The sequence below is a fragment of the Physeter macrocephalus genome, chromosome 10, assembly GCF_002837175.3.
Source record: "Physeter macrocephalus isolate SW-GA chromosome 10, ASM283717v5, whole genome shotgun sequence".
In the NCBI taxonomy this organism is placed as follows: Eukaryota; Metazoa; Chordata; class Mammalia; order Artiodactyla; family Physeteridae; genus Physeter; species Physeter macrocephalus.
In genome coordinates this window covers 59,307,038-59,321,546 of record NC_041223.1, presented here as the reverse complement: position 1 = coordinate 59,321,546, position 14,509 = coordinate 59,307,038, and the positions used below count along the sequence as shown (strand labels likewise).

General features: G+C 33.2%; 1 protein-coding gene across 2 annotated transcripts in view; it reads right to left on the bottom strand.

The window, feature by feature from the left end:
• Positions 1-14,509, bottom strand: part of ASCC3 (activating signal cointegrator 1 complex subunit 3) — a 356,417-nt gene that overhangs the window by 120,264 nt on the left and 221,644 nt on the right. For both annotated transcript variants that reach the window (XM_024119391.2, XM_028494620.2), the window contains 6 exons: positions 12,898-13,123; positions 11,172-11,326; positions 8,593-8,691; positions 7,312-7,480; positions 3,989-4,209; positions 2,545-2,630 (listed from right to left, as the gene is read on the bottom strand). In XM_024119391.2, the coding sequence (XP_023975159.1) occupies positions 2,545-2,630; positions 3,989-4,209; positions 7,312-7,480; positions 8,593-8,691; positions 11,172-11,326; positions 12,898-13,123 (956 nt within the window). The remainder of the gene's footprint in view (positions 1-2,544; positions 2,631-3,988; positions 4,210-7,311; positions 7,481-8,592; positions 8,692-11,171; positions 11,327-12,897; positions 13,124-14,509) is intronic.

Here is a 14,509-nt window from a genome sequence, read left to right as displayed (position 1 = left end):
AAAGCAATCTTGAGAAAGAAAAACGGAGCTGGAGGAATCAGGCTCCCTGACTTCAGACTATACTACAAAGCTACAGTAATCAAGACACTATGGTACCAGCACAAAAACAGAAATATAGATCAATGGAACAGGATAGAAAGTCCAGAGGTAAACCCACACACATATGGTCACCTTATCTTTGATAAAGGAGGTAAGAATATACAGTGGAGAAAACACAGCCTCTTCAATAAGTGGTGCTGGGAAAACTGGACAGCTACATGTAAAAGAATGAATTAGAACACTGAATTCATTCTAACAATGAATTAGAACACTCCCTAACACCATACACACAAGAAAACTCAAAATGGATTCAAGACCTAAATGTAAGGCCAGACACTATTAAACTCTTAGAGGAAAACAGAGGCAGAACACTCCATGACATAAATCACAGCAAGATCCTTTTTGACCCACCTCCTAGAGAAGTGGAAATAAAAACAAAAATAAACAAATGGGACCTAATGAAACTTCAAAGCTTTTGCACAGCAAAGGAAACCATAAACAGGATGAAAAGACAACCCTCAGAATGGGAGAAAGTTTTACTCACTCTTTTTCAAAAAAAGGAAAATGGATAAAAGCTAAACATCAGGAATTATTAGACTCATCTAACCTACAATGAGATATCATCTCACACCGGTCAGATTGGCCATCATCAAAAACTCTAGAAATAATAAATGCTGGAGAGGGTGTGGAGAAAAGGGGACCCTCTTGCACTGCTGGTGGGAATGTAAATTGATACAGCCACTATGGAGAACAGTATGGAGGTTCCTTAAAAAACTACAAATAGAACTACCATACGACCCCGCAATCCCACTACTGGGCATATACCCTGAGAAAACCATAATTCAAAAAGAGTCATGTACCAAAATGTTCATTGCAGCTCTATTTACGATAGCCAGGACATGGAAGCAACCTAAGTGTCCATCAACAGATGAATGGATAAAGAAGATGTGGCACATATATACAATGGAATATTACTCAGCCATAAAAAGAAACAAAACTGAGTTATTTGTAGTGAGGTGGATGGACCTAGAGTTTGTCATACAGAGTGAAGTAAGTCAGAAAGAGAAAAACAAATACTGTATGCTAACATATATATATATGGAATAAAAAAAAAAAAAGTCATGAGGAACCTGGGGCAAGACGGGAATAAAGTCGCAGACCTACTAGAGAATGGACTTGAGGATATGGGGAGGGGGAAGGGTAAGCTGGGACAAAGTGAGAGAGTGGCATGGACATATATACACTACCAAATGTAAAATAGATAGTTAGTGGGAAGCAGCCGCATAACACAGGGAGATCAGTTCGGTGCTGATAGGTGGGATAGGGAGGATGGGAGGGAGGGAGACGCAAGAGGTTAGAGATATGGGGATATATGTATATGTATAACTGATTCACTTTGGTTTAAAGCAGAAAGTAATACACCACTGTAAAGCAATTATACTACAATAAAGATGTTTTTTAAAATAAAACCAAGAATATGATTATGTGTGATCTTCATTTCTTTTCTTAGGTTGAAATTTTGTAGATATTATAGGCAAATTCAAACATATTAGGACACAAACAAGATAACCTGGGGCAAATATGTGCCACCTCATTCTGAGAGGATCTCAGATTTAGAGTGAGAAAGATGGAAATCTGAAGACTAATTCCAAATTTTAGGAAATCATTAAGTCATTTTTATATCTGTTTTGATTCAAAAAACAGAAAAAAGTCAAGATTAGTTCCTCCAAGTATAGCATTCCCAAAGCTTTTACTTAGTTTTATTCATTTTTTTTACATTCTAGGTAACACATTCATATGGTTCAAAGAATATATAGTAAATAGTCTCTGTAACATGGATATTCTCCAGTCACCCAGTTCTCATTCAAAAGCAACCAAATATTTATATTCTTTACCAATTTTTAAAAACAAAAGACGAGTACTTAACTTAAAAACATTTTAAAAACTATCTCTGAAGATCATTTCTTCAGTATACAGAGTTCATTTTTTAATAGAGTAATACAATATTTTGCATTGTGTGAATATGTCATAATTTATTTAGTGATGCTCTATTGGTCACTCAGGTTACAATGCAATCTTGCTATTAAAAACAGTACCATAATAAATAAGCTTGTCAACAGTAAAATTTTTTTAAGTCATGTTCTTCAATGATTTTTTAATTTTTGGTAAATTATTTACATGCAAAATGCCTTCTAAGAGGTTTCTGGAAGTTACCCTGAAAGATATGAAAAAAAAATAAAGAGATGTATCTTATTTTTCTTTTGCTTTTGAATCTAGAAATTTTGAGGAAATTATCTTGCCAAATAAAAGTGAAAAATGAAAGCCCTTAATTTACTTGCAATCTTAAAACAAATGAGAATATTGATAATATTTTAACTACCATACCTTTAAATAAAAAGACTATGAAAATCACTGTAAAAGCATTCAACAGTTTTATGCAAATCTTTTATTGGTTGATCCTTTTCGATTATCCAATGCATATCATCTGAAAAAGTAAGAACTTACTTTTTACCAAGTTTTTCTTCTATTCTAACTTTCCAATCATCCATTCTTTCACGTACTAGGGCTTTTAAGGGTGCAATATATACTGCCTAAAATGAGGGTGCAAAAAGATCTCATGAAAATAGTGACATCATTTTCAAATAAAGCTAAACTCGATAAAATTTATCAAAATATAACTATCGTTTAAAAAATGTATCTTTTAATAATGAAAGACTTAAAATTTTAAATTAACAGAAAAAAGTCATTAACTTAAACACTTATCCAAAGTAAGATATGAATACAGCACATCATAAAAATACTGACATAGAACATTTTAAGTATTTTTTTAAAAGCACCATTTGTATTTTCTTTAGGTAGTTTATAATGAAATTATCTTTTAACATAATGTGAAAAATTAAAAAAAACTATGAGATAATACATTACCTAGAGAAAATTAAGGTTCTACTGAAAATAAAAGTTTTTATGATCAAGAGTTACCTGAGTTATAATTCTTTCATGAAAAAAGTTACTAATTTTGAAATTCTAAAGATAAATAATCTGGTTGTTTAAATTTTAATGCATATTTTATGGAAGACACCAATGCCAGTCATACATTTTAGGTGTTCTACATTTTAAAAAAGAAAAATAAACAACACCCCCTCCCGATCGTTAATAATCCAAACTTACATACAGATTATTCACTGAAATAAAATTCTTTCCTTTATAAAATGTTTCAAACTTAGAACAGAGCTCTACTGTTGTGTTAGTATGCCTCCTAATGAATCACTTGCCACATAATAAACTGAGGAGTAGGAAAATGTAAAATAAAGCTAAGTAGGGAAGAACACCTACTAACTGGAAATCACTGTACAAGGAAGTTAAAACATTTCTAAACTTATAAATGATGAGAAAAAAATCACATAATTCTAATCACAACATATGAATTAGCTTTCTTGGAAAATGTTTCTAAAGTGAGAGTACTTCATATTTCAAGAAAGCTTAAAATCAACACTTATTTGACTTGCCACATTATTTTACATTAATGATATCATGGCCATTTGGAGAAATGGGGAATAAAAGCTGCCTCTGTATTTCCTTGTGTAATCAAGCTGTATTTGTTAAAGTATTAGCATTTCCTTCATAGCCAAAGGATTTGATTATGATTAATGATTATGCATCATTATATTTGTTACAAATACGGCTATGAATTAGGTATCTTACAATGAGGAAAGGACATGTGAGCACCGATATGTACATTAGAAATCTAACTAAAGGACTCCGAAGTTTAATATAAATTTTCTTGTGGCCAGTTATTCTAATACTGATCTAGGTAGGCTCCCCTGGAAAATTCACCAAGAGTGACAAATCTATTCATCGAGTCCTGCCAGTATGTTTAGAACTGGCTAGTTTACAGATTATAAACTATGCTTTCTAATTGAATGTAAGCATGTGATTGTTTCCAACTGACCTTTGAAGCAGGGTACTTGTTGAAGACTCTGAAAATGGCTAATTCAGCTGCAACAGTCTTTCCTGATCCAGTGGGCGCTCCAAGTAGGACATTACAGTCTGTGTGATACAGCGTATGAAATATTTGTGTCTGCACAGGGTTAAAGTGGCTAAAATTGTATAGTGCTTCATATGCTTCACATCCCAAAGCTGTGATTGGTAAAGGCTGAAGATCCAGTAATTCTGAAAAGATTCAACAGGTACATACAATAACTGGAAAATATGCACAATATTGAATACTGTCTCTTAGAAATAAATTATAATAATCCTTAATTCTTTAGAGGGGAAAAAAGGATTAACAAATTCTTACATACTAGTTATCAATCTTTTTTTCTGTTATGACATTTATAATATTGACATGTTGGAAACTTTTCTGGGGTAGCTACCTCTAAGACAGTGCTAATGATACATTTTTCTCTTTCAATCAGGAAAGTGATTTGAATGACAGGTAAATGAAAATATGCATGTTTTAGAAGAAAACTAAATCTATACCAATCTGTAGAAGAAGGAAAACCATTTGCAAACTTCAGTAGTAGAATGGTTACTAATAACAAGTTACTGTTCATCTGTTAGACAATTGACAAAACAGACTGGTCGCGTGAACTGCTGTTCTAGCCAACGCAAACTAACATGAACTTAAAATAATTCCAAGAAGAAACTTGGGTGGGGGTTTTAAATCATAGCATGACTGGGTAAATAAGAACTGTGCTGGGAAAACACTGAAAGAAACTAGATTTAATTGTAAATCATTATGTAGACTAGAGGTCTAGATTCGAAAATAAAAATGATTTCGAGAAATAAACTTATACCTAGATACCCTTGAACTTGATAGTCATTTCATTTTCATATAATCCAGAAAGGTATCAGTTGGCTACTCTCAGGATTACTTCCTGGAAGATGACTCCACTCATTTGAAGTTTGAGTAAGAAGGGAAAAAAATCAGTAAGGGGACATGGTGGTTTGTATCTTGAGTTAGATCTTCATCATACAGTTTCAGATGGGAAAGTATGCAGAATTCTCTCCTCAGAAAATGTATTTAAAAGTAAAAAAGCTAATTTAAAAAATATTATCATTGCTCCACTGCTCTACTCTGTTACACAGGTAATTGAGAACTAACTGTATGTTTCTTATACCAGATTACAATAGCCTATATTTTTTGTAGCACTGAAAATCAAGAAGTGAGGAAGTCTTAACTTGCAATGCTAATCAAAGCATAGACATATTCTTAATAAAGACTAAAAAATAAATATTTTGGCATTTATTGACAATGCTAAATTAAGATGCTTTACTTCTGTGAAAGATGAAGATTTTTTTCCTGACTGATTTGAGCTCAGTGGGATGCCTATATGTATACTTGGAGCCAAATAGAACTAGCCATCATTGAGGTTACATCATGCATTTTTTAAAAAATTTAATTAATTAATTTATTTATGGCTGCGTTGGGTTTTCATTGCTGTGCGTGGGCTTTCTCTAGTTGCGGCGAGCAGGGGCTACTCTTCGTTGCGGTGCACGGGCTTCTCACTGTAGTGGCTTCCGTTGTTGTGGAGCACGGGCTCTAGGCACACAGGCTTCAGTAGTTGTAGCACGCGGGCTCAGCAGTTGTGGTTCGCAGGCTCTAGAGTGCAGGCTCAGTAGTTGTGGTGCATGGGCTTAGTTTCTACGCGGCATGTGGGACCTTCCCGGACAAGGGCTTGAACCTGTGTCCCCTGCATTGGCAGGCGGATTTTTAACCACTGCGCCACCAGGGAAGTCCCACATCATGCATTTTTAATATCAATTGGTATGTCAGGGTGGTACATTTATTTCTTTTAAAAATGTAGTCAGAAAACCAGCCAATTATATAAATAAGGTGACGTGCTTGGCCACTCAACAAAGAATTGATTAAATGAGCATTAAAATATAATGTTAATACATGTTATAATCAGGTACTGCAGCCAGAGAGACCCAGTAGTGATGTTGGTAGCATACGTTTTAAATGAAAGCACCATTTTTATGTATTTTATTTTGAGATTCCAGATATCACAAAGCATATTTGATAAAAGAAAGCCAGAAAGGTCCTCTTCAATGAGTAGATTAGTAGATACTGCAATCTCATTATTTTTCTAGGATGACAATTTTTTAGTTTTGCTCTGTCAAGATTATCAAAGTGGTATTAAGCTGTAGTTTAAAGTATCTCTCTTTAAGATATGCTAAGATAATGAACAAAGTACAAAAATGACAAAGATTAAAGTCACCTTAATGCCTACTTTACTTTCCCAAAAGATTGTCAAATAATGTGTTCACTGAAAGCAGTAAAAAGTATTATTTTTATTTTGAAAAAACAAAGAGTTTGTCTTTGGAAGACTTATATGGAAAAGGGAAATTGACTTCCATTTTGCTATAAATTAAGGGCCTCTTGAAATCTTTACTCATCCATTATGAATTCTCAATGAGAAGAAATAAACTTAATATACTAATTAGTTAATAGATTGGCCTCAAGATATTTTTGAAATAGAATATTTTCTAGACCACTTAAAAGTATCATTATAAATATTTATTCATGAAAATTTGCTTCTTTAACAAGTCAAAATAGAAAGGCACTCAATCATGTTATAAAAATTTAAAATGGATTTTTGTCAACTATCAAACACTGAAAACAATGAAAAACACTGTTACATGATACTGCAGATCACTGCATACCCTTTTATAATGTTAGTGTGGAAGAAAAGAACCAATATAAAGAGTATATGTTGTTTGTAAGACACAAACTGACTCGAAGTATATGTGAATGCATTCTGTAGTAACACCATAACCTGACTCCTTAGTATTAGCACTTTTTGGTGTAGAAGCACACTCTATGGAGGAAAAAACCCTACAATTCACTTTAATTAAATTAACATACTAAAAGTAAGTTTAACAGTAATAAATGCAAGGAAGAAAGGATATCTCAAAAGTTTCAGAGAGCACAGATAAAATGACAACACTTGCAATGAAAAAGGAAGGAGCTGTGGAGAAATTATAATGTAAAAATAGAGATCAAGGCATAGAAATACAGAAACAGTGAGTCTCATGCTTGTTAGATTATAAAAATTGAACTAGTCTTAATGTTTTTGGATCTCAAATAAAAAAAAAATTAAGGTCTGCCATTTGATCTGATTTTGAAAAGTCTCTTTTCAAACTGTATTGACAAATAAGTTGGATTTTTATTCAGATTCAGGCAACTTTAAAGCATAGACACTTTTCAGCATGAGCTAAGATAACAATTTTGGAAAAATCAATGATTCAAGTTACTATTCCATATGTTACCTGTATGGGGAGGATGTCTCTCTGGTAGAATCAGATGTTGAAAGTTAATAATACATACAGCCTCAGCTCCTAACCATCGATCAGACACTGCTCGGATGTAATATTGAGAAGGCAAAGGCTCAAAAATAGGGATTGTAAACACCAGCAGTTGAGCTTCTTTACTAATGACCTAATGTGAAATAAAGTCTAAAATGAATATGGCTATTCTAGTAGCATAAAGGCTTTATTAGTCTCTTGTAAAAACAATCGTATCGGGAGACACAAGAGGGAAGAGATATGGGAACATATGTATATGTATAACTGATTCACTTTATTGTAAAGCAGAAACTAACACACCATTGTAAAGCAATTATACTCCAATAAAGATGTTAAAAAAAAAACCTAACACAATCGTATCTATAGCAGTATGTACTAAAGATAAAAAAATATCTTGGATTTCTAAATAACTGAGATATTCAGATACTTCAGAAACTTGTAGGTGGTTCCCTTCTGAGGATACGTGATATTACAGAAGGAAAAACATACACTCAGTTTATATTATTTACATATGCATCATCATGTATTAACAGGTTATCAATTTGACTCATTATCAGAATTTTCCAAAATTTATTCATTCAAGTACCTTACTTCATTAATTTTTATCAAATTATTTACTTAATAGTTTTCTTTAAATTCTTTGACTACCGTAAGTGGAGTAACAGAACACTTGACATAAATAGAAGATTATCATGAACACAAATGCAATGAAAATAAAATATTGCTATAAAATTCTATGGGTGTCCACTCAAGCCTAAAGCTAGCTTGCTTTCTCTTTGATAAAAAGAGAAATTAGGAATGAAGCATCACAGTTAAAGACAGCTTTCATCAAACTGAGTCTTTCTCTTGAAATTTATAGAGAATTTAAAAAACAATATCTTTTATACAATGTGATTCAATATTCTTTAGTACTGTGCTTATGTAACACCTAAAGTTATTATTTTTTATTTATTTAATTTAAAAAAATATTATTTATCCCACCCACCCCTCTGGAAGACATGCCTTAAACCATTAGAAAGATTATAATTAAATTTCTCAAATGAAAATCACTTTGAATATATGAATACTATAACATTTAATTACTATTTTCTTCTAAAACCAAACAGAAACATAAAAAGTAATACATAAAGCTTTAATGGCACTATGAAATTATAGAGAAATAGGTAAAAATAGAAATTATTTAGTTTACATTTTCTTCCTAATGACAGCAACATAATAAGGATAGAGCCATATATACATATTTACCTGTTTTTTTAGAACTAGGAAATACTCTGAATGATAAATATGATCATTTGTAGGATCCTCTACCCAAATCCACCAGGGTTCTCCTACTGTCCCATGGACCTAGAAGAAAAATAGTATTTTAATACTATATACTGTAACTCAAGTAAGGGATACTGTTGTTTGTATTCCCAGCACCCATTCCTCTCTCTCTTTTTAACAGATTTATTGATATGTAATTTACATAGCAAAGTTTACTCATTTAAAGTATACAGTTCAACAGTTTTAATACATTTACAAAGTTTTGTGACCATCTTCATAATCTAATTTTAGGACATTTTTATCATCCCCAAAAGAAACCTTGTACCCTACCTATCTTCCCCCCCATCCTCCCAACTTCCAACCCTGGACAACCACAATCTACTTTCTTTCTCTATAGATTTGCCTATTTAGAACACTTCATATAAATGGAATCATATATATGAAATGATTTTGCGACTGGCTTCTTTCACTTACCACAGTGTTTTCGTTTATGTCATGGCAATGCATCAGTCCTTCATTCCTTCTTATTAACAAATAATATTCCATTGGATAGATATACTGTATTTTGTATACTCATTGCTCTTTCTTTTTTTGTTCCTAACAAAGCCTAGTATTGTTTAGTACTCACACCTCTCTCATGTAATTCAGAAGGTAACCCCACCTTCCAGGATAATTTTGGTTAGCATACACTAATCAGCTTATGGTATCCCCCTTACAACAGGTTGTGGTGAGGGATAGGCATGTGCTCAATACCGGCCCAGTTAGGCTGAAGAAAAGGTGTTCTGGCCCGTGCTCTGGGCTGCTGCAGGTGGGGTATTTTTCCCTCGCCCTGTTAAATGTGAACAAGGAAGCATGAAAACAATTGGGAAGTAGCCAACAATATCAGCAGAGCAAAAAGATGGAAAGATCCTGGGTCCGGAAGAGTATCATTAAACAGAAGACTCAATCATCTTCAGGGCCTATTCTACCTGTGGACCTATCATTATGTAAGATGATATATCTTCTGCTTAAGTCAGTTTGAGACAAGTCATATTTGCTATTCTTGCAGCCAACAGCATTCTAACTGATAGAAGCAACTATGAACAATTAAGTACTCCATTCTAACAATGAATTAAACCAAATTGTGGGAGATTTATTATGGATCCTTTTTATTTTATTTTATTTTTGGCCGCACTGGGTGGCTTGTGGGATCTTAGTTCCCCGACCAGGGATTAAACCTGGGCACCCAACAGTGGAAGCGCAGAGCCCTAACCACTGGACAGCCAGGGAATTCCTATTATGGATCTTGATACAAGAAAACAGGGTGAAAAAACAAAACTTTTATGCATTTGAAAATATAAAAACTTGAAATGAGTTTATGGCTACTTGTTAATTTATACTTTATGTAAAATTCTATATTTATAAAAATATTAAATAAAATTTTATATCATCTTGTCCTCAGAGAAATTCTATGAGAAAGATAATAATTATTATTATACATGTTTACAGATGAGGAAACTGAAGGAATGAATGGTTAGGACACTTTAAGGACACTTTAAGACCAATGGTAGATTTGGGTTACGACTATGGTTGCGTAACATCACAGAATAAAATGCATTCACTTTAAAGATGTACTAATGTCAGGTAATGCAGAAGATATTTACTTACACTTAACTAGAACCTTACAATTACCATGTAAGGTAAGCATTGCTATACTACATTTACTGATTTACTTGTCTTCCCCCACTGGCTTCTTGAATGAAAGGATTGACACGTACTTGCCTGTATGTACAATCTCTTTTCTACTGTACTCTTTGCTCAGTAACTGGTGCAAAGACAGACCTTAAGAATTATTGACTGAATAAGAAGAGGATCCAGAGTATATAGTAACAGCTAAGGTCTGGAAGAAAGAAGTAGGGGTAAAAACAGAAACAGAAAAGTGATGGGAGCCAAAGAAGGACATTTTCAAGGACAATGTATAGGACTGAATGTTCAGAGAAGTAAAGAAAATAACTAAGGAAAAGCCATTTATTATGGCAATCAGTCAGTCTTTGGTGATCACTGAAGAAGTAGTCTCAGCAGGAAACAGGTGACCAGCAGGAAAATGCAGATTACTCTTTCTACAAGTCTAATGGTAAAGAAGAGAATGATAGTTTGAGAAACCTCAGGATTTTAAAAGGGCCCTTTTAGCATGAAGAATCTTGAATTTTGAGTAGGTTAAAATGACAGAGTAAGAAGAGCTGGAAAAAATGAAGATCACATAGAGAAAAATGAAAGAAGATAGAATTAAGCAAAGTCCCTATGGAGCTGAATCCACTAAACCATTACACAATGTGAAATTTTAGGTTTCCTAAAATGTTCTGAAGGGGTCTCACTGGTTGACATATTGTTAATATATTATACCACATGCTTGAGGATGAGAGTAAATAATACTATTGATACAATGTTTTACATGATTCTTCGATATATATTCTTTTTAAAGGTTTTTCTATATGCCTGGAGGACAGACGTAAGGAGGTGTAGTTGAACCTGCAGTACAGACGTTTTTCCTTAATGTAGATTTAGGCGTTTTCCATTTCTACCTGATCATTCCAAGTGAAATCAGGACAGACGCTGAGCGTCACTCGGAGGACAGTCCGTGTGATGGGCTGAATGGACGCTTCCATTGTAACAGAAGGAATCTGATGAACACATTGTTTGACCTTGAGCCCAATATTCACATGATGCAGAATGTGACCTGCAGGGAAAATGTCACTTAGAAGAAATGTGTCCAGACAGAAAAAAAGCAATATAATCTGACTTGTAAATGGGATTTCAGAGAAGGCGCTTTTATTGCTTGTTTTATGATTTGCTATGTAGAATAGCTGACATTCTTGACCTGGCATGTTTGAATATTTTGTAATAGTTAACTTGAATTAGCAATTCATAGCTCTGTAAACCAGTATCAAGGTTTTTTCAGCTATTAATAGGGTTCTTAAAATTACTGAGACTTGATAGTGTTTAAACTACTATAAACAGTTCCACTTTTCTCCTAGCCAGTTTAAGACTCATTATAGAAATATTCAGTATTTTGTGAAAACAGTCATTAATTTATTCAAGGCCTATTTCAGAACTCTATAACCATGACGGAAAATGCTTTACTAATCAAACATAACTAACCTATCCATACCATTTCCAGAAAACAAAGATAAAAATATAAAATATGGCCAGTCCAGCACAAAATTAACCACTTATACATATTTTCGTAAATGATCAGATTCTGAAATACAGATACAAATGGAGGCACCAGGGTGGGGGTGAGGGTCACAGACAGATGTGACTAACTTTAAACATTTTCCTACTCCAGGCCAAGTGACTAAGCGGTTATAGATTCTATCTTATAGTATCAATATTTCTTGTATGTCTTGGTGCTTCATAAAATAATTTTTTTAAAACATATTTACAAGTAAATCAAAATGTTTTATGTTCACCAAAGTTTGAAAATCTAAAGGGATTTTCCTTATTTTAATAAAATATTTATGTTACCCAAGGTGAGTAATCTCAACTTCCTAGTTTGTATTCTCAGTTTCTCTCTATTTTTATTGATACCTCCCCTTTTCCATTCCATCTGAGAAGTATTCTTCTTCTTATACGAGGGAAAATAACTATCTCAGCCTCTCTACACATCTATGGACCTTTTGCCAGGTCCTCTATTTCTCCTCAGCCTGACTCCCTTCATGTGTAATGTCTATTCTATTCAGAATCTGAAATATTACCTAATCAATGTTTGTCCAACAGAATGTTAAGGTACATGGCAATGTATGTAGAGATAATTTTTCAATATTATGTGAAAAACATAGAAGACCAAATGCTATTTACACAACGATACCAACTGTGTTTAAAGATCTGTACATGTGTAATGATGAAGCTCATTTAGAAACTGAAGAAATGTAGGGTTTAATGTTGACATACTGTTTTGCTATAATACTGCTGATATACATAACAAAAGACGATGAAATGAACAAAAGAAATAAATTGAGAGTAAGCCTCATTGACTAATTCTCATCATTTGTAGCTAAGATTCTATGTGTAACATACTCAAGGGTGTGACAATCTAAACTCCCTTTTAACTGCTAATTCTATTGAGTAACTTAATAAAATTTAGAGAGACTTTTGCCTGAGTTTAGATCAATGTAAAAGAAATTTCATAAAAATGGTAAAAGTTTATCTTTAGTAATGTGGAAATTCACAATACTTTTTTTTTTGCATCAAGTGAAATATTTTAACTGCATGAAACAGTACATTAAAACATTTTTGCTTCCTTCTTACCTATTTCATCTTTCCTCATGTCTTTCAGCTTATCCACAGTAAGATTTTTTTCTTCTAATCTTGTTAGAATGTGTGGTGGTAAGACTGAAAATTGTCTCAGAGGGCTAGCCCAACCCCAGAGCCTCTTGTCGATGACTTTACTAAGATTCAGGAGCCTATAGGTCATGGCAGGCCAACGTTTCCTCAGAGCAATTTCAAAAAGAGCACGGACAATTCTAGCTGCGTTCTGAAGAATGAAAAGGGGGACTGGTGGTTAGGTCCAATGTAATTTTAAATTTGTCAATAAATTTCTTATTCAGACTAAGTTTCAAAAGTATGTCTAGCTGCATCCTTTAATTGTGGGCAACATCTATCCTCATATAACCCTAATTATCTTTATTACTTCTACACAAGAATAATCATATCCTTTATATGTGGATGTTATCCTGTTTAACTCTCCAAGAGTAGCTTTATTTCCCAGTCCTTAGGGAAGCTCCACCTCACACCCCCTAAACAGGAATGAAGTAGGAAGAGACAAAAAAAAAAATGTAAAGTATTTGGGAGGGCTGAGGCCATTTTAGAATCTAAGAGACAGCCAAGGATGCCCTTGGGTATATAGTGGAATGATTAAATTTATAAAGCTATTTAGAGAAACAGGAAGACTTTGGGATACAGTCAGAGAGAAAAATTAGTGAGAGAAGAGCAACAAAGAAATACTGATGAGTGCAACTAACCCATATTAATGGCTCCTGTATAAACCAAGCAGTATGCTTACCGCATTGCATATATTATCTCATTTAATTTTTATGACAACTGCATTTGACTGGTCTTGGTATTATGATTTTATAGATGAAGATACTAAAGTTTAGTGAGGTTAATAATTTGACCAGGAGAGTTGGTGTCAGAGTATCTATTGAAAGCCAGATCTAAACAATGCCAAACTTAACTCCAAGATTCTAAATTCAGTGATCTGAGGATAACTTCATTAGTAGACAAACAGAAAGTTACAATGATTGAAGCCTTTTTTCACATCTCTGTAGTTTGTTTTTCTTCCTTCCCTCTATCATTAACTTTGCAGACTGTTTTATGGAAGATTATTTTTAAAATCATGAGTTTAGAGACACCTTACAATACCTAATGACATCTGTATTTGAAAACGAAGAATGTTAAATCTGATCAAAATCATAAAAAGAGATGGAAAAGAGTAAGATTTTAAATAGCAAACAGATGATCCAGCTTGAAATTATGAGATGAAAAGTGATCATAAGAATTAAGGACTTTGGTTTTATATTTTATATAAAAAGTGTTATTCATCTTTTGATAAATTCGACTACTTTGTTTCAGTATTAGAAATTTAAGAACAAATGGTATTTAGAAGTATGAGCATAGCTGTAACACCCGTGAAAAATTGACAGGATATCTCTTATTAGGCCCAGAAAATGATAAGTAAAGTGAGTATTTTGATTTTTATAGCTATCAAATAGGTCTTCCTACAGCATGCTCAGTTGCTCTTCTAAAAAAATTGCCAGGCTAATTTTCTCAACTGTGTTTGAAAGTATGTTTTTATATTTCATAACCTATAGTTGTTCCCTAAAAGCTAAAAGAAATGGAAAGAGAAATCCCATGTGAGAAG